The following is a 27,889-nucleotide window of genomic DNA, read 5'->3' as shown; positions in this document are numbered from 1 at the left end:
AGGGAAGAGCCACCAACATGGCGTCGGGGGGCGGCGCGGGGCTGCAGCAGCCGTCGCAGGAGATGATGGAGGGTGAGCGGCCTCTGCGGGGGAGGCGACCCCGGGGAAGCAGGGCTGGACGGGACTCCCACCCTGACCGCGCGTGGGCCGAGCCCGCTCGCTGTGCCGTGGCCTAGGCCCGGCGCCCTGTCCCCCTTAGGGCCCACCTTCCAGACGGGGAAACTGAGGACAGGGCATATGCAAGTAGGGGCGGGGACGGCGAAGCTCTGCAGCAGGGGAACCCGAGGCACCCGTCAGCGGACCCTGAAGGAACCGAGCCCCCATCCCTTGGGGTGGGCTTCCTCTGGGAATCGATAGGGTTCAATTGATTGATTGAAGTCATTCCTAGCTGGGGGGGGGGAGGGGGGGGAAGAGAGGGAGGGGGCACAGCCTGGATAGAGGCGCGGAGGTTGGACTGGATCCTGAGGTGGTGGAATGCGACCTGGAAACCTGCACAGGGCCTCGCATACGGTGGGCGCTACAAGGCTGCATCGAATTGAGGCTCTGCTAGCTCCCTTTTACCGTGAGCAAACCGAGGCTAAGAAGAGTTTGAGCAGTGGCCCCAGCCCGGAGGGGAGAGATCATTGGGCAGGAGGAGACTTTCAGAGAAGCCTGGGACCCAGACTCAAGAGTGGGGGAGGAAAGGCTGGAGGCAGTGAGTGAAGGGGGGGTCCCATAGGGAGGGCACAGAGTAGCCTCAGAGCCCAAGGAGCTGAGGGACCTCTTCAGGTCTCTTTCCCTCTTTGTAACATGAGGGGGCTAACACTGTGTGATTTAGGGATAGGTGGAGAAAGACCCTCAGTGGAAATGGAGAGCAAGGACTGAGCTTGTGTCCAGGGCATCCAGAGTGGTAGGCAGGCTGGCTCAGGAAGGCCACGTGCATCCCAAGTGTGGGCAGGGAGTTTTGTTCTTCTAGAGAAAAAGTTACATAAGAAATGTAACTTATCAAGGATGATGGATGAGAAGGGACTTTTATCTGGGACCCAGAAGTCTCCAGATGAGGCAGTGGCCATCCATGTTATAGTATGGTTCAGATCTAACAAGAAATGTAATATCTTTTTAAAAATCCGATTTTCTCCACTCATCCAGTTCCCTGGACCACCTCCTCATTTTGTACCAAAAAAAAAAAAATAGTCCTGAATGGACCCCTTAGTTACTATTTAATAGGGATACAAATAATTATGACCCCACTACAGCCTCCCAGGGCTCAGAGTTTCTCTCTCACAGCTCAACAGCTCTCCTTACATCCTCCCTTTGTGTCTTGGAATCACTGTTTCCCCCAAGTCCACCTTAGCCTTTACCTATCTATAAGAAACCTGCCTTCATTCCCCCATTAGTGTTTTCTGTCTCCCTAGTGACTGTGAGTCTATTTTGCATATATTCTCTTAGGGTAGGAAATGTCTCCCACTCCTGCAAGATAAACTCCTTGAAAGCAAGAACTGAGTCATTTTTGTCTTTGTATTTCCAGGGCCTGGCATGTGGTAGGTATTTGATGCCTCCCATTGAATCGGACTACAGCCCCACTGTCAACTGTAGTCGGGCTGAGGATCAACTGAGGGTGGTGGCATTTGAAGTGGACTTTAGGTCAGGATTTGCCAAGTGGAGAGAGGAGTCAGGATGTGCCAGGAAAAGGAAAAAAAAACCCTGGATAGTGTGCAGACAGGAAAGCACCCCATGTGTGAGAAAGAAAAAAGCCCAGTGGGGCTCAAACTCCCCCTTCAAAGGCCCCAAAAGTGTATACTTGGAGAGAAAGGCAAAGCCTCACTGGTGTTTCTGGGGCCTTTAATAAATGCTTGCTTAAATTGGAATCTTGAGATGAATTATGTGGCCCTGGGCCATTCACCTTCTCTGAGACTCAGATTTCTCTTCTATAAAAGAAAGAAAAGAATACTCAGAACACCCACCCTACCTTTAACTCACCAGTCTAATGCCTGCTGTTATCATCAAAAATAACTGACTGCTCAGATGTACAGAAAGACCCAGTTCTCTGATTCATAAATAAAACTGTTCCTGGCAGTATATTCAAAGGACAGTATGTCAAGGCAGCAGGGAGTTTGGGAGTCTGTCTGATCCATCTTTGATATTTCTAGGTAAATTTTCCAAATGAGAAAAATCACGAAGAGAATTACAGAAAGGGAAAATGAAATTTTTTTTCTCCACAACTTTAAGGGAAAATCTGTCTCTGGCCACCATGTTTTCACAAGCTATAAACAGCCCCCAGGTTTTTGTAACAGCAATAGCCAGCTGGGTGGATAAGAACAGCATAACCCAGTTTGAGTACTTTAGGCGGTATTTGTAGCTGTCGGGAATGCTCTGTCCAAGGGTTTTCTCAGACGCAGTGGGCCTGTGAGCTCTTCCTCATTTACGTGGCTAGCAATGGCAGAGAGTGGACCAAAGCTTTTCCTCATCCTCATTATAGCTGTTAAAGAGAATGAATGGGCTTCCAGGGAACTGAGGAGTTGAAACATTCTCAATGAAAAATGATCTTACTGTATCTTGTCCTACTGTAGGCAATAATGTTTCCCTGTGACTTTTGATTCTGTTGTTTTATACATTGTTTTTGTTCAGTTGACAGAAAGGTTGAGTCTGAAGAGTCGGGAGATGAAGAAGGAAAGAAACATGGAGCAAATCTGGTCTCAGAACTCAGTCAGCAAAGTCTGAAAGATGATCAGAACCTCGGAAACCTAGAAGGGGAAGGTACATTCTGACGACCCAGGGCCCCAGTCTTGGCTCCATGGGAGGGTTTGTCTCGGGTTCAGAGCCCATGCCCAACTGGCCAGATCAGAAGGCATGATTGCCCACACACTGCCTGTGGTCAGACAAGGGTTTTGTGATGGTTCTCGTTCCCCTGCAGGCAGTGGAATTGTTCACCCGTTGGAGTGGTCCTTTAGAGACCCCCTTAGCTTGCCACTCTTTTTGTAGTTATGGCAGGAACCAGTCTAGTTTCAGATCAAATGGACTCATTACATGAGGCCAACCTTATATTGGAAGCATACTGCTTGGGACAGATGGGGAAATAGGTCATAGGAAATATCATTCAAGAAGGGAGGCCCTGATTCAACTCCTCCTCACTCTGATACTTGGATTTTGGGGCATCATAATATTTGAAATGAAGCTCCCTTCCAGAAGAGTGATCCAGTGTCTTATAGAGGCCATTTTTTAATCCTTGGCTGAGAACATCTCCAAGTCGCCTTGATTTTGTAGGAAACACGGAAAGGTAGAAGTGTATACTACATTCTTTGGTGGCAAAAATAAGTTAAACTGTAGGGTAGGAAAAGGGCATTTGCAGCCAGCAGGGGTGTTTTTCTTCATCCTTTAAAAAAAATTAAGATTATGTAGCTTATCTCTTGAATACACTGGTGACTAGTGACCCATTACTAAGAAAGTACTGGTCACATGTCCTCTGCCATTGATTAGCAGACTCTGGAGAAATTACATGGTCAAGAACAATAGTTTAGGCCAACTCCTGTGATTGCTCCTTAGCTAATAACTCTTTGCTACCAGTGATTAAAGTGCCTCGGATTTGTGGTGGGACAGATTTCTGGTGTTTATGTCTCATTAAACAGTGTGTATAAGTTTAAGAATGACATGAGGTCTTGACTAGCTATAAAAGCATCATGATTTCCCAAATACTTATTGAAAGCCTACTGTGAACAAGGCATTACAGTGTTATGAATAATATTGACATAGATGGATATATTTTAAAGTATTAATAGTTTATTTAAAGCCATATTGGTAATTAAGAAGGCCACCTGCTAAGCACCTGCTAAGATCTAATTCAAATGCCCCCCATTACCTTCTGCCCTCCTGGCTGCTTCATTCAAAAGAGAGTGTCCCAATCAAGTTCTCTCTATTTAAGCTTCGCTTTACATTGGCTCAAGTCACCACGTAAGAAGGAAGCCCGTTGAATCATGGGAAATGTAGTTTTCAAGTCCCCTAAACGTCCACAGGAAGTTTATATCATATATCTAAATATTAAGTCCAAGGATCCCAAATTTCCACTAACACAACAGGAATTATAGAGATGAGTAAAATACAGTCCAGTCCTCCTGAGTAAGGGTTTTTAAAAAATACAATACAATTCAATACAACACAATACAGTAAATTCCACAGGACATCACCTTCATGTCCTGTGCTCTCACATGTGTTTTATCTTCCCCAGGCTAACCATGCCCATGGCCTTCACCTCTTGTCCATTCTCTTTGGCCATCCCAATTGGCCCCATTTGGGTCTCTACCATTTTTCCTCCTCCTTTCCTAGATAGGATAGATCCTTTGCCCTCTCCTCTGACCTCTCTGTACATTTATCTCCAGCTGTCACTGCTTAGATGCCTTCCTGGTGTCTCTGGAACCTCAGAAGTTCCAGAGTCACACTTTCTGCCTCTGGGGTACCCCTTCCTCATTTAACTCTTCCAAGTTTCCTGTCTTTTAATCAGATAAATTTCTTTGGCTTTGTCTGGTATCATGATTGCAACTCCTGCTTTTTTTACTTTAGATGATGCATGATAAATTCTACTCCAGCCTTTTACCTTGAATCTGTGTGTGCCACCCTGCCTCAAATGTGTTTCTTGCAAACAACATATAGTAGGATTCTGGTTTTTAATCCATTATGTTATCCACTTTCATTTAATGGATGAGTTCATGCCAGTCACATTTAGCATTATAATTATTAACTGTGTGTTGCCCTCCATAGTATTATCCCCTTTAGATCCTGCTCTATTCCTTTTCACTCTGTTCCTCCTTACCAGTATTTTGCTTTTTGTCACCCCTCCAGTTCCCCCTCCCTTCATTTACCCTCCCCTCCCTTCCCTTGTCTTGTTCCCCTTCTTCTTTCCTGTAGGGTGATAGAATTCTATATCCCACTGAATACTCATTTTTCCCTCTCTGAGCCAGTTACAATGAGAGTAAAGTTTAAGCATTGCCCTTATCCTCCCCTCTGTATTGATTTTTCTAACCTCTTTATGTTATATAATTTACCTCATTATATCTCTCCCTTCCCTTTTCTCTCAAAGCAACCCTCTCTTTCAGCCCTTGATTGATTTTTTAACATGTCACTCATATGCATACATGTCGTTCCATATCATCACATTTACATATATATCGTATCATATATCATCATATTATCATAATCAGCTTACTTCTCCACCCTCTTTCTGAGTAAATTCTTTCTATCTTATCTACTACTAAGTAATTTTTGAGAATTACAAAAATCCTCTTTCCAGGTAGACATATAAACATTTTTATCTTAATGAGTCACTTAAATTTTTTCTAATTTATCTTTCTGGGCTTCTCTTATGTCTTGTATTTGACCTTCACATTTTTTTTTTAGGTCTGGTTTATTCTTCAAGAATGCTTGGAAATCTATCTTATTGAATGACCATTTTTTTCCCCTGAAAGAATATACTCATTTTTGCTGGATAGGTGACTCTGGGTTGTAAACCCAAATCTTTTGCCTTCCTGAATATCATATTCCATGCCTTACAGTCCTTTAATGTAGAAGCTGCTAGGTCCTGAGTGATCCTGATTGTAGCTCCATGGTACTTGAATGGTTCCTTGGCTTGGTGGCTCTTGAATTTAGCTATTATATTCCTAGAAGCTGTCATTTGAGGATATTTTTCTGGAGGTGATCTGTGAATTCTTTCAATTTCAATTTTATTTTCTTGTTCAAGGATCTCTGGCCAATTATCTTGATAATTTTTTGTAATATAATATCCAAGGTTTTTTCCATTATCTTGGCTATCAGGTAGTCCAATAATTCTCAGATTGTCTCTCCTTGATCTATTTTCTAGGCCAGTTGTTTTTTCAATAAGATATTTCATATTTTCCTCTGTTTTTTCATTCCTTTAATTCTGCTTTATTGTTTCTTGATTTCTCACGAAATCATTAGTTTCTAGATGGTTAATTCTGATTTTTAAGGCCTATTTTTCCTCTCAGTTTTTGGTTCTCCTTTTTCAATTGGCCCATTTCTTCTTGTATCACTTTCATTTCTTCTTGTATTACTTTCCTTGTATCACTTTCATTTCTCTTCCCCAGTTTTCCTCTACCTCTCTTGATTGGTTTTCGAAGTCTTTTTTGAGCTCTTTCAGACTGTGTCCATTCCATATTTTTCTTTTGGACTTTGCCTTCCTTTGCTTTTCCTTTGCTTTCACTATCCCTTTCTGCATTAGATGCTTTTTTGGTTGTTTGCTCATTTTTCCTATCTAATTATAGGTAGGCTCTGTTTTCTGAAAGGATGGGGTACCCTCTTAAACTTCAGCCCTTCCTTGATGCTATTTTCAGCTTATTTTCTGGGTCATTACTAATTTACCAGATGGTCTGAGGACTGAGAGCTGAGTTCCCTCCCCCTGCTCATTCAATTGACCTTTGAGAAGTTGCTAGCTTAAAGACTTTCCTTGGGTGTAAGCTTTTGTTCTTAGTCTGAACTTGATCTTGTTAGGTGCTAATCAAATTCTAGCTCCAGGCTTGGGCTCAAGTTTTTTTGTCTCTTGAGGTTCTTGATTCAATCTGGGACACCTTTGATTGCCCCTATCCTGGAGCCCCACCCTTAGTTTTAGGCAAAAGATCCTGGGGAGCTGAGAGGCTCCCTCTGAGAACTGTGTCCTCACCCCAAACTGTGGATTATATCCTCCTCCCAAACCCAGACTGGGATTCCTGACTTTGCTCTGGGCCCAAGCAGATCAGTCCCCTTCAACCTTGATTGCCCTGGGCTGAGACTCCAGACTTCTCCACGGGTTTGAAATTTCAAGGGTGTGAGTTGGCTTGGGCCACTATTTGCCTGGCAGGATTTCAGGGTCTGCCGGCTAGGTAGGACTTAAGGTCAGAACCTATGAGAGCAGATGTGAGGTGTAGGGGTAGAGGAGGTGTTTTGCTCTTGGCTTGCTCTTCGCTCATGTCTCCTGCTAGCTCTGATCCCCTCTCACCTACCTTTGGGGTTTTTCTTTTTTTTGAAGGTTGTTTCACTCAGTCTCCTTGTTTGTTCTTTCACACCTTTATTCGTTTTGTGTCGATATTTTACTCTTGGTCAGAGAGGATCTTCAGGATGAAACTGCGCTGCTCTTCTAGTTACTCCTCCATCTTAGCTCCACCCCTGGAAGTCCAAGTCTCCTGTCTTAAGAATTTAGGGATTAGTGTGGACCTCTGACCTTTCACTCCTATGACTACTGAGTCCCATTGATTCTGTTTCAGCCCCACCTTCTGCCCACATTCCCATTTCTGTCTTCCCTCAGACACCATGCTATGGACCCCATTCCTGCATTGGGACTGTAACCCTCAACAGTCTGGCCCTGACCATGTTCCCCCATCATCCTTCCCATTGTCCATTTCTTACCTAAAGTTCTGACCATAGTGCTTATCACCAAATCCCTGACTCAGAGTCGGTAGGCCCCTCAGCAGCTGTCTAGTCCAGCCATCCCCAAAAAGAAGTGACCAACTGCCAGACTCTGCCAAGGCCCCCCACTTGCTTACAACTCTCAAGGTTCATTTGACCTCTCGGTGACACCTGCCTGTCCATTGCTCACCAATGTACCCTCTAGAACCACATAGATCCAGGCTAATCTGTCAGTGCAGTGGCAGCCCTTCAGGGTGTGGGGATGGCTCTCATGCACCCTCTGAGCCTTCTCCAGGACTGGTTTCCCAATTCCTCCAGCCCTCCTCTGCTCCCTGTGGCCTTCCTGCTGAATTAGCTGTCCCTTATGCCCAGGATGCCCTCTTGCAGCCTCCTCACTGCCCAGTTCCTAGCTATCAGAAATGCCATGTCCTCTCCACTGCCTGTCCTTTCCCAGGCCTCCTCAGCTCCAACAGAGCCCTCTCTGATCTGATGTATTTGGGTGGGAGTAGTTTGTGTCTTTGTCTTTATCCTCTCCTCCCCGAGGGCAGGTTTCTATCTCACCCAGGTTTGAGTTCAGGGCTGTGCACATAGCAGGCATTTAAAATGTGTTTGATGAGTGAGTAAAAGAAACCGCAGGGAACCAAGTACTACCAGTATTAGTCTTCCCCTAAATGACTTGTCTCAGGGCTGCTGCTGGACCTCCTAAGCATTTCATGGAGGGAATTGGACAAAACAATTAATACAACCCTTCCTGATGCCCTCCTAAACAAGGACCTGCATGACCCAAGCACTCCAGTAAGAGAGGCCATGCTGGGGGGACAGCATGCTGCTTGGGGCACTGTGCTTCAGGAAGGGACACCAGAATGTGCGTGAAGATCAATTGAGGGAACTGGGGGGCAGAGGAGTGAGCAAGCTGTCCTCAGCTGTGACCCACAGAAAAGGCAGCAGGCTAGTTCTGCTTGATCTAAAGCCCTGTGGGGAGTGACTCCAACAGCATTGGGTTCAGTATGAATAAAAAGTTCCTGATCATTCAGGCTGTCCCAAAAGGAGTTGGTGGGTGGAGCTGGGGGGGCTGGGGGGGAATTAATGAATATGTGCTTGGAGGGGGGCAGACTGACCTGCACACCCTTAGGGTCTCTGCCATCTCCGAGATTCTATGATTGTACATGGCTTGTGTATCCCCAACTTCAATAGAAGATGGGAAAAGGAGGATTAGATGGAAAGTGAACTAAATAGGGGCAGCTATGTGGGTCAGTGGAGAGCCAGGCTTAAAGATAGGAGATCCTGGGTTCAAATTTGACTTCAGACACTTCCCAGCTGTGTCTGGGCAAGTCATTTAACCCCATTGCCTAGCCCTTACCACTCTTCTGCCTTAGAACCAATACACCATATTGATTCTAAGACAGAAGGTAAGGGTTTGTTGTTGTTGAGCAAATTAAGTAAAATGAATTTGACAACTGGTGGGGAGATTCTCTCCCAGTGCACAGGCCTGGTAGGAGGAATTGAAGCAGGTTCTACAGGGCTCAACATGGGTTTTCAGGTCTGAATTAGCACTCCCCATCCCGAATGTCCACTTCCCAAGTGAGAAGTAGGGACAAATTATTCTGGGGGGGGGGGGCATCTCTTCTGTGCTCTTCAGGAGCAGCTCACCTTGTTTTGTTCTGTGTAGATGTGGGCAACTTTCCAGAACAATAAAGGGCCCATCCCAGAACATCTGAGGGCTCTGCCTGGTCTACACTCCCAGAGCCTGAGCTGTTGCCATTAGCCAAAGGGAAGGCAATATGGGTGAGAGGGAAACCATCCAATTCTGCATTTCTATGAATTAGGGAAGAGCTTCTCTCTGGGACTGATGAGTGAGCTCATGAGCTAATAGGCAAATAAGGGAGCCCCAACCCTGCCACATGGGTGCTTTTCTCTATTGAAAGTCAGATTCTTCTCCTCCAGGGGGAGATGCATTACTGGGCAGGGCCTATTGTTTGTATTTCTTTTACTAGGACAAACAGTTCAATTACACCATCATTATTTATTTTTATTCTGAATGAATAAAAGACAGAAAAGACCGTGGCCACAGTTCTAGTGTCCTTTTTCAGTACCGCTCTGAACGGAGCACTGTGCTAGGCATTGGGGGAGAGATGGGAAGAAGGCAGAGTTGCTACCCTCAGCCCTCCCAGCTCTGTGCTCATCCCCATGTGCAGCAGGACTTTGACAGCACATTCTTGTCTTTGTGTAGGCCTCGAGCTCCCTGTGGATATGGAAACTGTTCACTTGGATGAAGATGCTGAGGTGATGTGTATTGTATGGGTGTGGGCGGTAACAGTGCTCATGCTAACCAACAGGAGAAGATGAGATGGAAAAGGGTAGGGCAGGGTGGGGGACAGGCAGGAGTTGGCTAGCCCTAGAAAGAGCCTTCCACAGCTTCTCAACTGGTGTCACTCACCTGTATTTCTCTTATTCTCTTTTAATGACAGTCACCGATACCTACTTTGAACCACTCAAAATCTAGAATCAATGTCATGCTTTTTAAACCTGAGACTGGTGAACTGCACACATCAATGTTGAGCTTTCTGGGAAAGGCCAGTCAGTCCAGATCCCCTGTAAGACTGCCACAGCTAGGAAATCACTTCTATTAAATAGTAACCTATTTGGGAAGTTTGAAATTTTTGAAAAACCATGACCAACTGGGATCCTTTAGAGGTGCTCTACTATAATGGATTCAGTCAGTGTCACTTAAGAAATGTATCACTTCTTGGGCAACTGGGTGGCTCAGTGCTAGAGATGAGAGGTTTGGGCTTCAAATTTGGCCTCAGGTACTTCCAAGCTGTGTGACCCTGGACAAGTCACTTAACCCCCATTGCCTAGCCCTTACCACTCTTCTGCCTTGAAGCCAATACTAGTATTGATTCTAAGATGAAAAGTCATAATTAGAAAAAAAGAAAGAAATGTATTATCTTCTGCAAGCACTGGCGTAAGTTTGTTGTTGGCTATGTTTTTCTACTCAAGATACATGTATATGTACGTGTGTATATGTATAGATATTATTTGTATCTACATACAGTTCCATATATGTGCACATTGTAAGAGGGAAAATTTAGGTATTTATAGATATATATTTAAAGTGTGGCCGCCAGGAATCAACAATTCAGGTTGATTCCATAATTAAATCAGACCCAAGTCAGCATCGGGTTGAAGAGTTTATTTATAATCTGGAAGATAAAGAGTAGGAATAAAGAGAAAGGGAGAGGCTAGTCCAGGCCAAAGGCCTGGACTAGGAGAGAGAAGGTTAAAAGGCTAAATAAATGAAGCTGTAAGCCACAAGGCCCAACAGCCAGATAGGCAGAGTTTGGAAGCGGCCCAGCTAGGCCAAGGAAGTCCTCCTAACTTAACCACATGACAATACAGAGTGTAAGCGTTCTGTGGTCTCTAGAGACCCTTCAGCACCGAGTTCGAGTCGGCAACTGCCTCAGCAGGAAGTCAGTAACATACTTAAAGAGATAGTGTCCTTCATCACTTCCTGTGGGTCCACCTCTAATTCAAATGGACAAATGGCAGTCTCTACATTGATTTGGACTGCCCAAAGGGCAGTCCCCTGTTCTTGGTACTCCTCCCATTTAAACAGTCCTCTGCGTGGTGAGGCAGGCATCCCTACGCCCAAAGAACCAAACCAGAAAACCCGTTGGACCACGGGAAATGTAGTTTTAAGGTCCCCACGTGTCCATAGAAAATATATATATACTTTTAGATGGCATTTCTCAAATTTCACTTTTACAACATGCACACTGATATTTTTAAAGCCCACTAAGCAGGTAGTCTTCAGTTGCAGTGAAATGTCTGCCATTTTCTCTTTCCTCTATGTTTAATAAACAATTGCTCTTTTCCCCAGTTATCCTCCTCTTTTCAGGCCCCTTTAGATAGTGTCCTGGGAAGGGTGCATCCAGGCATTTCTCTGGGGCTCAGCTTGATTTCTTTTTCTGAATTCAGGACGTTGATCTAAATCATTATCGAATTGGGAAAATTGAAGGGTTCGAAGTCCTAAAGAAAGTGAAGGTAAGTCCAATTCAGAATCACTGGGAGTGTTCCCTGTTAGCTCAAGAAGCTGGCCAGTGCTCTTTGAGATCAGCTTTCACAGCCTTTCGCAGGGAAGGTTAGCCAGCATCAAGAAGTCTTCACTCCTTTAAACCCAATAGACTGCATTTTTTAAAACAATCCAGGTGATGTGTAAAGTGGAGGGGTTGGAGTGCTCAGGCTAAGGTTCTCACCTTTCCCATCTAAAGCAGAAAACTGCTCGGAGCACCTGGTGATGGGAGAGACACTAATCTATCCTCTTGTATGTCTGAAATTCTTTCCAGTTTAGGCCAGAAAAGAGCCTCCCCTTAATGAGAGCCTCAGTCAGATTCTACAGATGCTTTAGAGCTTCTCAAACTTCATTCCCCCAAGGCTTCTTCCTGTTTGGTAGGACTGCTGGGCCACTCAGGGATAGAGTTCCTTTATGAGACAGTCTTTGAAATTCTGTCCCCTTATATAATGATTGGCTGAAATGCCAGCCATTTAAATAACTGTCTTTGTAGAGTTCTCTAAGGTGTATTCAGCATTTTCCTCTTCTTAAAAATTAAATTAATTGAACCACAAAGATCAACGAGGGTGGCATTGAGATAATTAACAGAGGGAAAGCACAGAACTGGGAAAGACTTCCTGTAGAAGGGCAGATGGAATGGAAGGGGGAGAGCATTCAAGGCCTAAGGCCAAAAGATGGAAGGGCTTGTTTATGGACTGGCCAGGAAGCTGGTGTCAGGACCAAAGAGTACATGTCAGTGAGTAAAGTTAAGAAGACTGCAAATGTAGGAGGGGGCAGGTTATAAAGGACTTTGAATGCCAAGAACAGGGTTTGGTATTTGATCCTGGAAATAACAGCCACTGGAACTCATTTAAGTTGGGGGACATAGTGAGACACAATGAGTTTAGGGAGATCTCTTTGGTGGCTAAGTAGAGAACTGATCTAGAGGAAAGTCAGGAAAGGCAACTCAACAGAAGGAGTGATTGGATAAGTAAGAAGAAAACAAGAAGAGAGCAGGGTTTTGAAAATCTAGAGAGAAGAGAAGACTCCAGAGATCCATGCCAGGCCCTATGCTATACACTGGGAATGTGGTGAAAGACAAAACCATGGTCTGTCCCAGCCTTCCAAAAACTTATCCTAACAAGCAAGACAACATACAAGAGAAAAGTACCAACAAGTGGAAAAGGACAAGAAAGGCCTTTGGCAAAAAGGCTGGAGCCTAGTCTCAAAGGAAACCAGGTAGGGAGGAGGGAGAACCATCCAAGGAGGGGGAACAGCTAGTAAGCCAGGCACATGGCGGCCTGTACACAGAGTCAGGAGGAGGCTGGCGTTGCTGCATTGCTGAGTATATATGGAAGGAAGCCAGGTTTAAAACCGTGTATGAGGAGGCCAAGATAGGAAATGAAGGCCCCTCAGTGGTTTTCTTTTTGCTCCTGGGAGCCACTGGCCCTCGTTCAATAAGGATGGGGAAGGAGACCCAATGACTGTTGCATGAGGCAATAAAGACTTATACCAGGGTAGAGGGTCTGTGAATGGAGAAAAGAAGAGATGGTGAAAGCCACAAAGCTTGGCAGCCAATAGGATATGGGAGTTGAATGACAGCAAGGCTACAGGCCTGGGTAACTAGGAGGATGGTCCTGTTGTCAGCAAGAACAGACATTAGGGAGAGGAGGCTTGGAGGAATAAATGAATTCAGTTTTGAACATGTTGAATTTAAGATGCCTGTGGGTCATCCAGTTTGAGAAGTCTAAGAGGCAGTGGGGAACAAGATGGAACTTAGGAGAAAAGTTAGAGCTTGATAAATATCTCTGAGAATGGTCTTCATAGAGATGATCATTGAGCCTCTAGAGAGTGAGAGAAGGAAAGGGCCATCACTGAATCATTCTCAGCCTTTTGGCATGATCTCAAGGATATTCACACAAAGGAGGATGGAATGAGTGGTCAGTCAAGTCAAGAGAGCCAGGAGGAAGCAGTGTTGTTGTCAGCATTGACAGAGACTAGAGGGAAGCCAAGAAGGATGAAGATTGAGAGAAGGCCATTCAGTTTGGCAATTAGGTCATTGGTAATTTGGAGAGAGCTGTTTCAGTTGGAATGACTCCCCAAGGGTTCGAGCTAGGAAAAGCAGGAGGACTAAAGGCCGGGGAAAGCCCTGAGATCCCAGTGAGGACAAAGAATGCTTAGGGGCCTGGGCAGAGGAAAGGCAGAATGATAACACAGATTGAGGAGTTTGTGTGTACGTACACACACACACACACACACACACACACACACACACACACACACACACACGGAGCCCTTGGTAGGGGGATGGAAAGAAAGTCTGGAGGCGAGGTGGGGTGGAGAGGCAGATCATGAGCATGGGGCGGGGGCAGTGTTGTGAGGTCATCAGATGGGAGTCAGAAAGGAGAAAAAGACTGGGTGTAGGAGTGGGAAAGGGGCAGAGCATGGAGAACCCAGTTCTCAATCCCCCAGGTGGCTGGGGTGGGGGGTGAAAACTCAGCTTGTCCTGATGGGGTCGCCAAGGAGGCCCTGTTTTTAGCAGTGCGAGAGGAAGAGTTTTAAGGTGGAAATGTGTTTGTTCATCATAGAGCAGTGATGGCGAACCTTTTAGAAATGGAGTGCTGGCCCTTTCCTCACACTGAGTGCTAGGTGCAGGAGCTCCTTCCCACCTGCCTTACCCCACACAGGGGAGGGAGAAAGCACTCCCATTGGGCTGTTGGGCAGAGGGTTGGAGGAAGTGAGGAGAAGGCCCTCAGTGAGTGTAGAGAAGGGGACAGGAGTGGCCTGAGCGCTCTGCTCTGCTGCCTGTGAGCTGCCCACCTTACACCCTGTGTGCTTCCATTGAGCTGCTGGGCAGAGAGACAGGGGATGGGAAACAATGTCAGGCACAGTGAAGAGGGGGAGGGTTGGGTTGGGGGGAGGTCAGCTGGGTGCCCACAGAGAGCACTCTGCATGCCATCTTTAGTACCCGAGCCACAGGTTCGCCATCGCTGGTAGGGAGGGAGTAAGATCAGGGAGGGTAGCACCGGGGATTGCCTTTGTATGATAACTGCTGCGGTTCTGGAATCACTGGCATGGGGAAAGAATGAAGTGGTGGGCATGTGCTCACCATTGAGGCCCAAGTGCAGAGTGTCCATTGAGGGAGGCAAGTGATTAGATAGGAGGTAGGTCCATCCTGTGAAAGATGCCATATTTTTCTGTTTCTGGGAATATGCAAGTACCATTCACAGCAAAAGGGAGGAGGTAAGCACAGTCTGAGCCCCCTTTCTTCACTCGATAACTCTCCCGACACCTCTGACCCCCTCAATTTCTTTCTGTCCCACCCTCCAGACCCTCTGTCTCCGTCAGAATCTAATTAAGTGTATTGAGAACTTGGAAGAGTTACAGAGCCTTCGAGAGCTGGACCTCTACGACAACCAGATCAAAAAGATTGAGAACCTGGAGGCGTTGACAGAGCTTGAGTGAGTCATGGGAGGGGCTGCCAGCTTCCTCTCCCCGCAAGAAGTTGGCCAGGCAAGGTAGATTCCAGCTGTGTTGGTCATACTGGGTTTGCTCTGGTGCCCAGGGCTCCTGAAGGAGAGGACTTGGGGGGTCATGTGGACAAAGAGCTACACTGCTGCCAGTCTTACCATTTGGAGAGCTGGCATGAGGCAGTTAATTCAAATGAGAAGTGAATAAGCTTCCAGAGAATCATGACTATTGAGTGGCCTCCAGTACTGGTATCTCTTTAGTAAGAGAGCTTCTTCGCTATACCAGTCGTAAAGCCCCCTACCCCTTAGTGGGCAGTCATGCCAACCATCCAGTGATTGTGGCTGAAATAGCACCTTATCAAGCAGCCTCTTTCCAGTTAAGAGGCCTCTGCCCACTGAGCTCTGCCTCTCCCCTGGAGCTGGCACGTCCCTGGCACTGCTTCCAAGAGCCCACGAGGATGCCCTGGAGGAGGATCCTAGGTGGCGTGAATGGGAACCCTTTGTTCAGAAGGCTGAGTCAGGACTGGTTGCTAGGATGGATTTAGGTATGACAAGAAAACAAGGGGAAAACTGGCACATGCTCTGGTGTTTCAAGGCTTCTCATTGGCAACCCCTGAGTATTTTGTTGGCAACAGATAACAGGGGAACTATCCGTGTCTCAGGCCCTTGGGGACTCCTGCAGAGTCAGGGTGCAAGTTGGGGGGGGGGGGGTTAGGGTAGGGTGGAATTATTCCTTCCCACACAGAGCTTCCCTCCTATTTCTTTGAATTGATAAAGCCTTTGCTATTAAAATAATAACAGTTTTCATCTTTTTTTTGGTCCTAGGACTTTAGACATTTCTTTTAATCTTCTGCGAAACATTGAAGGAATAGATCAGCTCACCTGTCTAAAGAAACTCTTCCTGGTAAACAATAAAATCAACAAAATCGAAAACATCAGTAATCTCCAGCAGCTAAAGATGCTAGAGCTTGGATCTAACCGAATCCGGGTAAGTACTGACCCCACAGGAAGATGGGGTGAGAATCAGCAGGATTGATGTGGCCCCATTGATCAGTAGCAGGGCAGGCCCAGGCAGGGCCCAGGCTGTTCAGCTCATTTGTTTCCTTTGGCTTTTGGTGAGCAGCGCAGGGAAGGGGACAGACTCCCCGAGAGAGATGGTTTGGCCTTTTATTCCTTTACAGAATACCAAAGAAAACTTTAGAAAATGCCACAGATGAGTTTGAATTCCTGAAGTATGTCGGTTTCTCAATTCACTTCCCAGTTCATTTTAGTTTTAATTCCATTCCCTCCCACACACCACCACCCCCAAATCCAGAGCAAGCCTTGCCTTGCCTTCTTTAATGGGGGGGCTAAAAGTATGGTCTCTTTGGGGTATCAGAGCTTCTTTTGAGATACAGTCCTCCCCTCTACCCCAGCCCCAGGACAGTTTGTGACTATTTTCTTAAATATGCACTCTTAACATACCTAGCTAGTTGGACAAGAGTTTCCTAAAAGAACAGAAGTGTCTTCCCCGGATGGCATCATTTTGATCCTGACTTCCAGGGACCAGGCCTTTGATGGGGCTTAGACACATCCCTTAAAAATGGATGGAGATGGGAGCAATTCTGGTGCCATTTGTTAAAATGGTCTTTGACAGAAAGAGTCTAAGATGACTTGGGGCCTCCTCATTTTATTCTGGCCCCTCTGATGCCAATAACTAATGCTTGAATCAGGACCCAGAGATCTCCTACAACACCTCCCTTCCTCTTAGGCAGTCATAGTAGTGATAACCAAGAATAACCAGAATAGTAAATCAACAGGTCTCGAAGCACCCTGCCTGCTTTCTGACCCAGTCTCCTGGGAAGCCTCTTTGTTTGACTAGTGTCTGTGCTAGTGCCCCCAAACACTTTGGTCACCAGCCCCAGCATCAGGAAGTTGGGCAGTTAGGCCAAGGCTCGCTGAGACCTCATGGAAGAACTAAGGGGAGAACTCGCCTCATTCCTCCTCTCACTCTGGTAGAGGAAGGTGGTGTCCTTTGGTCTTGTTGAAAGTTGGTGCCTTTGGTAAAGTGGGCTTGCCCTTGGCCTTTGACTCTCCAGGATCTGCCCATTCTGGATGAGGAGCGCTATGTCAGAAAGACCAGTGAATATCCTGTCCTCTGTTCTCTGTATGCCCCTGGAGAGAGGCCCAGGGTAGCTCCATAGCCTGCTAACCTATAGACACATCCTGTGGTCCCAGGGTGAGGTATATAGGGCAGAGGCCTAGAACAGGCACCAATCACCTGTGGTGGAATGCGTTCCTCCATTTATTCATTCTCCTCTTCTGGGAGATTCTTACTCACAATTGATTATCTGGCATATTGAGAAAGAATAGTGGATCTGGTCAATCAGTGAATCTGCCATCATTTAGGAAGCACCTACCTTATTTCTGGCACCAATCCTCCAACTGCTTCCAGCTCTCCAAGCTTATGCTCGTCCTGTGTTCTCAGGAAGCATTTTTTGTTTTTTAAAAGACAGCCTGGCAGCTAATAGAGAAGGGTCCTGGCTTTGGAGTCCAAGAACCTGGGTTCCAGTTCTCACGCTGCTCCTCATCCCTGTAGAATGCTAAGAACATTAGTTTCCTTGCCCTTGACTTCAGTTTCTTCATCTGTAAAATAAACTAGATTGGAAATTCTGAACCTGAGGTTCATAGACCCCTCCCCACCCCCAGGGGCAGTTTTTGATTTTTTTCAGGGGATCAAGGACTTAAAAAAAAATCTTTCTTGGGGCAGCTGGGTAGCTCAGTGGATGGAGAGCCAGGCCTAGAGACGGGAGGTCTTAGGTTCAAATCCGGCCTCAGACCCTTTCTAGCTGTGTGACCCTGGGCAAGTCACTTGACCCCCATTGCCCACCCTTACCACTCTTCCACCTATAAGTCAATACACAGAAGTTAAGGGTTTAAAATTAAAAAAAAAAAAATCTTTCTCACTCTTAATTAGTCTCCTGCGATCTTAAAGTCTTTATTCTAAGAACAGAACCATAGGCTTCACCACAGTGCCAGAGGGATCCATGCCACAGACAAGGAAACTGAGGCTCACAGAAGTGATACCCAGTGCAGGCTCTCCTATCTTGTGGGGCCTGGAGTCGGAAGAACAGAACAACCAGCTCCTTTTGTCCCTTTCACAGGCCATTGAAAACATCGACAGCTTGACCAACCTTGACAGTTTGTTCTTGGGGAAGAATAAGATCACCAAGCTCCAGAACCTGGATGCCCTCACCAATCTAACTGTGCTCAGCATGCAGGTACAGGACGGAAAGGGGGTCCCAGCTCTGACAAGGGGCGGGATTAGGGGACTTGGCAGGGCCTGTTGGCTCTTTTTGTCAGGGTCTTCATGCATGAATCTTTGGATTCCAGCATCAGAGGACTTGAATTGTTGAGTCCATTTGGCAGTTTTCACAAGTTATCATTGTGGGTTTCCTTCCTTATATGTGTATAACTCTTAACTCAGAGTTCTCCATTATGGCCTTCTCCTGCTGCTCACTCTCTCTGCAGAGCCCCGGCCTCTCAAAACAGTTTTTAAAAAAATTACTAGGTTCTTAGTGTTTGCAAGGTACCAAGGGAGGCACCACACCACAGGACTGTTGGGAGAAAAGGGCCCACCTATACCACAGGATTGACTCATGCTACTGGGGTTAGAGAATTAACTGCTTTTGAATGTGGGGAGTGGGGAGCAGGAGGTCCAGAAATAACCTTAATTCTAGCCTGTGAAGGACAGGGAGTGGGAGGTTACTTGGCAGATAAGTTAAAGTAAATATTTCAGTTATTTAAGCATAATTTGGATGCAAGCAGTGTGCTAATTATGAACCATTCTTATCTCTTCCTTAAAGCAAATCCCCTAAGGACCCCTTTTGGAGCCCCTGGGATTGTCACTATAGCTAAGAGACCTTCGTGTTTAACCATGTTCTTTGAAAAGGAGAGCCAGGGAGGGCCTGAGATTTGAACCCCAGCCCAGTGAAAGGAAAGTCCTTTCCACTATGATGGGCTTCAAAATAGATTCCTTTAAAAGGGATCCATGATGCAGACACTTGGTTCATTCCCAGCTCTTTCTGTCCTCCCACTGAAGTTTCACTCCTTTGGGTTCATTTTGTGCCCTAGTCATCAGAAGCTACAATTCTAAATCCTTGGTTCTGATTTGTGTCCAGCTCCTGGGCTGATGGGGTTTCAGTGCATTGGATCTCTGGTCCACATGATTAGGACTTCCTTTAGGAATGATCTTCAAATTTGAGTTGTGTTTTCTTTTTCTCCCCCCAAGGCAAACTCCTCATGTATTTTCAATAACTGTTTTTTTAGTAAGTTTTTGTTGATGTCTTTTTTGACATCTCTTTATTTTCTCCTAGTAACTCTCCCTCCTAGAGAGCCATTCAGTATATTAAATAGATTTAAAAGAAAAACCCAAAACTATGTGAATTGAACCACCCTCATCACATTTCTCACTAATTATGATAGAATAATGTTCCCATTCATGAATCACAGTTGTTGACCCATTCCCCAATTGATGGGCATCCACTTTGTTTCCAGAAGTTCACTATCATCACAAAAAGTGTTGCTCTAAATATTTTGGTTTACATGGAAACTCTTTTGCCCATGGCCCTTTGGGGTAGAAGCCTTAATAATGCAGTCTCTAGGTCTGAATATTTTCATCATTTTAGTTGCATAATTCTAAATTTCCATTAAGAATGGTTGTACTGATTCGTAGCTCCACCAGCAAAGCAAGAACATGTCTGTTGTACCACATCCCCTTCACCATTGACTGTTCCTGCCATTTTACATCTTTACTAACTTGCAGGGTTGTTCTGGTTTGCATTTCCTTTATTATTAGTGATTTAGAGCATTGGAGGAACATACATAAATACACACATGCCTCTAGATTTTTTTTTCCCATTCAGATTTTTCCTTTCTTATCCTAGGCATTAATTTTGTTTGTGCAGAAGTCTTGCCATTTCAGTTACCTATTTTATCTTCCATAATTACTTTTCCCCCTCTTTCTTAAGAAGATATCACCTTCCCAGAGCATTGAGAGACCTATGACCTGTTTCTCTTTTTATCTCTTTGCTGATCCATTTAGTATCCATTTAGAATGGATTAGGCAGTATGGTATAAGGTAATGGCCTAATTCTAATGTGCCAGTCTTCTTACAAATTTATCAAGCCCTGGGTTATTGAATTCCATGGTTTCTGATTCTCCCTGATCTAGCCTATTCCACACATCTCCCTCTCTGTTTCTAACCAATCCCAGGGGGTGTGGATCACTGCCACTTTCCAATGTAGTTTGAGGTCTGGAAAGTAACTTACGGGCCCTTCCCTTCTTCCAACTGCAGAGTAACCGGCTAACCAAAATTGAAGGCCTCCAGAACCTGGTGAACCTTCGAGAACTGTACCTCAGTCACAATGGCATTGAGGTCATTGAGGGCCTGGAAAACAATGTAAGTAGCCCCAGGGCTGGGGGGCGGCATACAGGAGGGGAACCATCTGCCTTCTCATTTCCCACACCAAATGGCCCCTTCTCTCTGGAGACTAGTTGGTCCGACATAGCCTTCTTGGCTATCTGCTGTCTTCTCAGCTCCCCAATGCAATAGGGGCCTGCCTTCCCACAACCCCTCCAGCACTGTCTAGTGCCATCCTTTTCCTTCTTTGCTCATGGCAGGAAGACCTGAGTTCAAATCCAAAAATTACTGACTGTGTGACCCCGGACAAGCCACATAAACCAATGTCTCCCTCAGTTTCCTCAGCCTTAAGATAGGAGAAATAAAAGCACCTCCAACCCCTTTTCCTTCCCTTTGCCCTTCCCAGAAGGGCTGAACTCTATGGAAGATAATGCCTAACTTCCCAGGATTGTATTAGAATAGAGTCCCATGCACACACAGTGCTTCTGAGCAGTTTGGACTTGATGCAGCAAGTGCAGAGGAACATTCTAGGCTCTGAGCAGCATAGAATCTTGCTGAAAAGCATTGCGTTAGTATTAGTCTTGATGACATTTCAGGACAGAATTGGGAAGGGGTGACATGGGGAGAGCTGCCAGGTTGCTCTCAAGGTCATCTGGACACAAGGTCTTGGCCCGGAGCGATGACACTGAAATTCCATGCAGTTCCTTCTGAGAAACCACAGAAATTGCAGTTGATCCTGAAAATGAAGTAGATTCCAGCAGAAGAAGCCTCTGTGGCCTTCCATCTCACCGTGGGCAGACCACATGGCAGAATTAACCAGTCAGCAGACACTGATCAAGTACCCTCTGTAGGCCAGGCTCTGTCCTCACTGGAGATACCAATACAGTGAATGGAACAGTCCCAACTCACCCAGAGCTTGTAGTCTAATATATAATAATAATGAAGTAGATAAGGATGTGGCCATGTCCAAAAAGAAACGGAGATATAGGGTTCCTTCATTGACGACTGCTCAGAAGAAGGAAGAGCAGTGTGCTGGAGCCACACCAGTGGTCTTGTCCAGGGTTTTCAGTCCAGTAGTGATTGTTGTGGTGGTTGTCATTTCAGTCATGGCTGACTCTTCATGACAACTCCCCTTGTCCCCCCAATTTGGAATTTTCTTGGCAGAGATACTAGAGTAGTTTACCATTTCCTTCTCCAGCACATTTTCCAGATGAGGAAACTGAGGCCAATAAAATGAAGTGACTTGACCAGGGTCACACAGCTAGTAAGTGTCCGAAGTTGGATTTGAACCCAGGAAGATGAGAATTCCTGGCCTAGCAGTGCTCTATCTTCCATGCCTCCAGCTTCTGTGAGAATGACAAAGGGAATTCTTCCCAACAACCCTGTACATTAAGAGAGTGCCTGCATAGATGGCCCCAATTTATGGATGAGAAGCTCACACTCCAGGTGGTTGGGGAACTTGCTCCTGTGGCCAGGCCACATCAGAACTAGACCTGGAGAAGCCACATGATTCCTTAGGAAGTGTCAGAGTCAGCTGCAGAAACCTCAGGCCTAAGTTTTGAGCTCAGCAACATGGCCGTGGTCCCCTCAATCAGCCTTTGCCAGCCCCAGTGCCCTTATGTCTACAATGGGGATGAAAACACTAGAGCTGCTGCTGGTGCCCCACAGCACTCTGGAAATGTGAGCGAGCCCTTCAGAACCTGACTTCTGACTGTAGTCTATGGCTGCCTTTCCTGAGTAATTCTCTGCACATTTCACCTATGTAGAAAACCACTCTGACTGGGTCCACTCTAAATGCATGTTCTGTAATCTCATCTAGGTCTCACTGCTGCAAGATAGCTTCTGCTTTCCCCCATCAGCTCACTCCACCGTGGTACTTCCAGACCTCCTTATCCCTCCTCATGCCTCCCATGGCTCCCTCTCCACCTCACCTCTTAGCTGAGATCTTTGCTTCAGTTTTTAGAACGAATCGAGGCCACTTCTCTCTTCCTCATCTCCCATTACAAAGGGGCCTTCACCCCTCTTTCCTCCATCATCCCTGTCTCTCATGATAAAGTGGTCTTACTCCTGACCAATGTTCACCCCTCTACCTGTTCAGTGATCTCTTTCTATCCCATCTCCAACAGATCCCTGCTCCCTCACCCCCTTTCCCATCATCCCCACCTTTTCACCTGCTTTCAATCTTTCCCTCTCCCCTGCTCATTCCTGACTCCCTACAGACATGCCCATGTCTGCCCACTCGACCCTTCCATCCCCACTAACCAACTGCCTTCTGCTCTTTGCAAAGGCTTTGAGACAGTTGGTGCCTCCACTTCCAATCCTCTCGTTCCTCTTTACCCCACAGGTCAGCTTCTAGCCTCATTGTCTGCAAAAACTGAGCTCTCCAAAGTGAGCCCAGACCCTTGAACTGAAACTTGGAGGATATAAGAGATGATCTAGTCAGGTCCAGCCCAAATTAGGCCCCATGCCCTCAGACTTCAGCTTTTTGTTTTACCCCCAAATTACTGCTCTCACATCTCAAAGTAGAAACATTAGAGCATCATGCCATGTGACCCTGGCCAGGTCACTCACTATCTCTCAGCCTCAGTTTCCCTACTATAAAATGGGGCTAACATCAAAGCTAACTCCCAGGGTGGTTGTGCGAACATGGTGAGATATTCTTGCCAGCCTTAATCTTCATACATTCCTATCAGCCCTGGGGGACTCAGTTTCCCCATGGAATACAAAGTGAAAGGTGCCTCAGGTAATCACATCCTGCTCTGAAACGTTGCTGGGAATATGTAGACACGGTTAACCTATAGCTTATCCTGGACAATCCTGGACCCCATTCCCCAGAGATTCAGGTCCAGACCCTGCCTCCAGCTGCTCTAAAGTTGCTCTTCTCTGAGATGTCCCTTGACTTTCTCATCCAAAGTGGGAATAAGAATCCCAGTGGTGGCTGGGAGACTTGAATGGGATGGTGTTGGGAGAGGGCTTTGTCCCCCCCAGTGGTACCACAACAAGTGGTAATGACCATTACTGACCAGTGACACCTCCACCATTTTGAGCTCCAGTGGCAGGGTAGCTTGGGGATTTGGAATTTGTTTTGAGATTTTCTTTTTTTAAATTTACCTCAAAACTCAGCTGAACCCTCAAGACAGCAGAAGAGGATCCCTTGACTAGAGATAGCAGGAATATTTTTTTTCTTGGGGTTTGCTGCCCAGCAGAGACCAGCTTTAATTTTGAAGTCTGGGGAGTGAGCCAGTAGTGAGTTCACTAAAAACTCCTATTTGGGTGTGTGTGTGTGTGTGTGCGTGCATGTGCGCACACTTGAACTCCCTTCTGCCAGTCCTCTCCTTCAGCTTTAGAGCTTACAACTCCACAGCCTTGGCAGAGGATGGCAGAGCCTGACTCTGGAATGGGCTGTGCACACCAGCCGCTTGGGTGCCTGCTCGTGATGCTGCTTTCTGCATTGTCGATTCCCCAGCAGTATCCAGTCAACTGTGATGTGTGTTTGCATGGGCTCCCCCGACTAGCCCACATCATAGTCCCCACCCTTCGACCTCTTGAAAGCCCTCAGAGAGTAGGGAGCATAGCCAGGGTCTCCTTCACCACACACTTAGGCAGCCAAGGTAGCTGGTACTAAAATGTCCCCTCCTTGTTTTAGAACAAACTCACAATGCTGGACATTGCATCAAATAGAATCAAAAAGATTGAAAACATCAGCCACCTCACAGAACTCCAAGAATTCTGGGTAAGTTGGTGTCTTGCTAGAATGGTTTGTGTTGAAAAAGGGTTCATCTCTATGGGTCTGTTATCAGCTCGTGCTGGGGGCAGGACGTCTGGAGGCCAGATCCCATGACGGTCAAAATATCAGCTAGCTAAAAACAGGATTCCCAGGCTTCAGACAATAGCCAGACGTCCTGAAGAGCACCACTCCAGTATCTCAGAAGGATTGGGAGCCCGGGCCCTTTTCACCGACAGTGCTGTGAAGGGTTCTTCTTCTTTCCCTGAGAGGTCCTCTAAGATGTGTCTGCTTCTCCTCTCAGGGGGACAATGCTGAACCACCTATCTTCCGCGCTGGGCAGTCTTAAGAGCCAGCCCTTCCTTTTTCTCCTCCATCCTGGAAACATTGTGGTTCCTTATTGTTGGGTATGGGACTTGGGCAACAAAGGATGCAGCAGGTCAGGACCCTAGGGAGGCTGTGGAGACCCTGAGAAGCCTCAGGGATAACAAGGACTCCTTGGCAAGGGGTCAGGGAACGAGGAGTTATATTTTGTGGAAGCCACGGCCAGGCCTTCACTGGCAGGGGATAGAGGATTGGCACGGGCTGAGTTATGGGCAAGGAGAAGATAGAATCACAACTGAGACTCTCCAAATTGGATCAGAAGGACCCCAGACACAAGAGAAACTTGGCCATGAGTCAGGAACCCAGGCCTGGAAAGCCTGGGTCACAGAAGTTAGGCATCTTCAAGCAGGGGGCCTTAGGAACCCAGGAAAGCCCCTCCAGGTCAAGTCTGTGCAGGAAGGAATGAGGACCAGTGGCATGAATGGCCTCAAGAGCTTGTTTTTAGGCCTTGCCTTCGTGGAGAATCCCCAGAGCCAGGAACTCTTCCATATAATGCATGGCAGGGCATGGAGCCAAATAGGCACAGCTGCCTGACCTAGCACAGAAGGGGAGCTTAGCAGGGAGTCGGCTCCTCTCACAGGCACCTGCTTGGGTGTCTGGCCAGGAGTGTTTGGGGGTAACAACCTCGTGACTGTTCCTAGAACCCGTTGTCAGCTCTGCAGGGGGAACTAGGATTTCATTGATTGTTTTGTTGGCCCAGACTCCCTCTCCCAGCACCCCAGGCTAGGATTCTAAATCCCCCTTTATTAAGCCTGTCATCAGATACAAACTACACCCTTAGGGGTGAGGGAACCTTTCTCAGAGGAGGGTGGAGTAAGTAACACCCAAAGCTTTTTTTTTTTTTTTATAACCCTTATCTTCCATCTTAGTATCGATACTTGGAATTGGTTCCAAGGCAGAAGAGTGGTATGGGCTAGGCATTGGGGGTTAAGTGACTTGCCCAGGGTCACACAGCTAGGAAGTGTCTGAGGCCAGATTTGATCCTAAGACCTCCCATCTCTAGACTGGCTGTCAATCTACAGAGCCACCCAGCTGCCCCCACACCCAAAGCTTTTAGGGATGTTCGGTGAAAAGACTTCCCAGTCCCCCCACCAACCCATCTTGTGTGGTAGCAGAATGGAAAGGCCACATCTCCCTTTGAAGGTTAGTAGAGTATGTACACATTGAAGGTCCAAGAGAGCCTTAGTTCTGTGGGGACAAATTGTGGCTCAGCAGAAAGGCCACGGAGATGATGTTCTAAGCCCTTGGGTCTGTGTGGCGATCTCCGCCTTCCTCCTGTGGACTCCTGTGGTCCTGGTGTAGGAAGTCCCTCTAATTTTCCAACTTTGCTGCCCCTTTCTAATGCACCAGTCTTCTCCAGAGGAAGAGGCCCAGCCCCCTGTTTTTATTCCCGTTCACTAGGGGCTCTGTGGAGAGGGATGAAGCCCACTTAAAAGAGTGAATTTTTTGTTTATTGATTGATATAGGAATCATGATTCCAGATGTAAACGCTGTGTGAGTCCTTCAGACCCTTCCCAGCACCCTAAACCAAGGGCCTTAATGTAAGCGCCAAGGTAATGCCACAGAATTCCATCCTGGCTACAGAGATATTTCAGGTAGAGATGAGCATAGGACAAGCAAGGGTTCCGTTTTCCTGATCCCTCCCTTTCCCTCTCCTCTCTCTGGGGCCTCGCTCTAGCTGGGGGCAGGGCCTCTCTTGCAGGATTCAGAAGCTGAGCTGGGTGGGAAGCCGTGTTTCTCAGGATACCCTTGCCCACTTTATCAGAGGGCCTTTTACTGCCAAAGGAAGCTCAGAGAGAGCCCCGTCCTGGCCCCAGGTTCAGGCTCCTTCCTGTAGAGATGTGCAGGACGAGGGGGCGGGTTCTAGGTCAGAGGCTGGTGACCTGGCAGCTCCAGGCCTGGAGGGCAGGTGGGGGCCTTCACAAGGGTGGGCAGTCAGGGCAGCCTTAGGGGCCATCAAGGGGAGGATGCCTTTTCTTTTGGTGGGCAAGTGTTCTAGCCTGAGAAACACCTGACCAGTCATTGGCTATTTGGGGGAAAAGTCTTGAACAAGTCGGTGGATTCCATGGATTTACATTTCTTTTGGGTCTTGCCCTTCCTTCCTCTGATGCTGGATGTGGAAAAATGCCTCTCAATTAATGGGATGAATGAGCAGGTGGCAGGCCTCCTGGGCAGGAGGGCTTCTCTCTCTAGTCACTTCTGCAGAGCAGTCAGGGCCTGTGTAGGGCTAGCAGGAAGCTGGGCCAGGCTGCTCGGAAGGCCGGGCCTCTAGAGCTCTGAATCACCACCTGCATCAATTATGCTCCATGGGCTTGCACTGCTCCCTGGGGCCTTTTAACAAGATTTTTTCATGTGCATGCAATTCACAGATGAATGACAATCTCATTGAGAGCTGGAGTGACTTGGATGAATTAAAGGGGGCCAAGCTTCTCGAAACAGTTTACTTGGAGCGGAACCCTCTGCAGAAAGACCCCCAGTATCGACGGAAAATCATGCTTGCCCTCCCCACCATCCGGCAAATCGATGCCACATTCGTGCGGTTCTAAATCTCCTTCCCCTCCTCAAAGCAGTGCCCCTGCCACGGGTTTTTAATCCACCTCTTGCTCCCGAAATCTCCAATTTACCAACATCTACAAATCAAATGGCCAATAGAAAACCACTGACTGATCACATAAATGTGTATGACGCACCCTCTTACTGGTTTTGAGATGTTATTATTATTAAATCTTGCAACACCATGTTTTCTAGTCCCGAGTTGTTGATTTTTCCAGCAGAACCTTTCAGTCATCCAGAGTGCATGGGGCGTATATTGCATGGTTTGGGGGACCAGGGCACGGCCGCTGGGCTCGAAACCCAGGACCCTCCGGGGTGGCAGTCCTCCCCCTCACTTAGCTCATTGACCTTCAAGCCTCATTGACGCGAACAGTAAAACACACAGTTCTGGCCAAAGACTGCTCCGAGGGGTACCTGCCCGACCTGCATGTTTCCTCTTTACCCGTCCCTGCTTTCACACGTGGTTTTTCTCCCCGGCCGACATCTTGGCTGGGCTTCTAACTGGCTCAGTGGCTTGGAAGAGTAAGGCCTGGAGCTCATGGAAGCCATTTCCTCATCTGGAAAATGAGCTTGTTCACCTCAACGGTCACAAAGTCCTTTTCATCTTACTCTGTGATCCTGAGACTGAGAGGTGGCATTCTGAGGAGCCCTCAGGAAGGAGAAAGGGGGCGGCTGGATACCAAAACCTGCCCCTCTCCACCCTGGCGGCGGCGGTGTAGCCAAAGGAGTCAGAGCACCTGGCCGGGACCTCGCTTTCTCCATCCGACGACGACGAGAGGGCTGGACTAGATCATTCCCGAGGCCCTTCCTTGGGCATCCGAGCCTTTCATTCTCTGGCTACAGCCCGGCTCTCCACTTCCGTGCCTCTCCCCTCGCTGTCCCCCGTTCACTCCCTCCTCGCTTCCACCTCTTAAAATCCTGGGTTTCCTCAAGGCTCACCT

General features: G+C 47.0%; 1 protein-coding gene across 2 annotated transcripts; it reads left to right on the top strand.

Moving 5' to 3' along the window:
- On the top strand, positions 1–27,134 carry PPP1R7 (protein phosphatase 1 regulatory subunit 7). 2 transcript variants are annotated; one of them, XM_044667671.1, is made up of 11 exons: positions 1–72; positions 2,608–2,736; positions 8,772–8,774; positions 9,596–9,648; positions 11,344–11,409; positions 14,747–14,877; positions 15,712–15,874; positions 18,030–18,146; positions 20,222–20,326; positions 23,934–24,020; positions 26,765–27,134. In XM_044667671.1, the coding sequence occupies exons 1-11, from the start codon at positions 18–20 to the stop codon at positions 26,939–26,941; spliced, it is 1,086 nt and encodes a 361-aa protein (XP_044523606.1). In that variant the 5' UTR covers positions 1–17; the 3' UTR covers positions 26,942–27,134. The 2 variants fall into 2 exon arrangements, with proteins under 2 accessions (XP_044523606.1, XP_044523605.1); XM_044667670.1 differs by lacking the exon at positions 8,772–8,774.
- Positions 27,135–27,889: the final 755 nt, after the last annotated feature.

Source organism: Gracilinanus agilis, chromosome 3 (genome assembly GCF_016433145.1).
Source record: "Gracilinanus agilis isolate LMUSP501 chromosome 3, AgileGrace, whole genome shotgun sequence".
Classification (NCBI taxonomy): domain Eukaryota; kingdom Metazoa; phylum Chordata; class Mammalia; order Didelphimorphia; family Didelphidae; genus Gracilinanus; species Gracilinanus agilis.
This window is presented reverse-complemented; position numbering and strand designations above follow the sequence as displayed.

Excerpts from the sequence above, each read along its gene's own strand:
- PPP1R7 (XM_044667671.1), top strand. The coding sequence starts at position 18 with ATGGCGTCGGGGGGCGGCGCGGGGCTGCAGCAGCCGTCGCAGGAGATG. Across the intron at positions 9,649-11,343 it reads ACTTGGATGAAGATGCTGAG|GACGTTGATCTAAATCATTA; the intron begins GTGATGTGTATT and ends TTCTGAATTCAG. Across the intron at positions 11,410-14,746 it reads AAGTCCTAAAGAAAGTGAAG|ACCCTCTGTCTCCGTCAGAA; the intron begins GTAAGTCCAATT and ends CCCACCCTCCAG.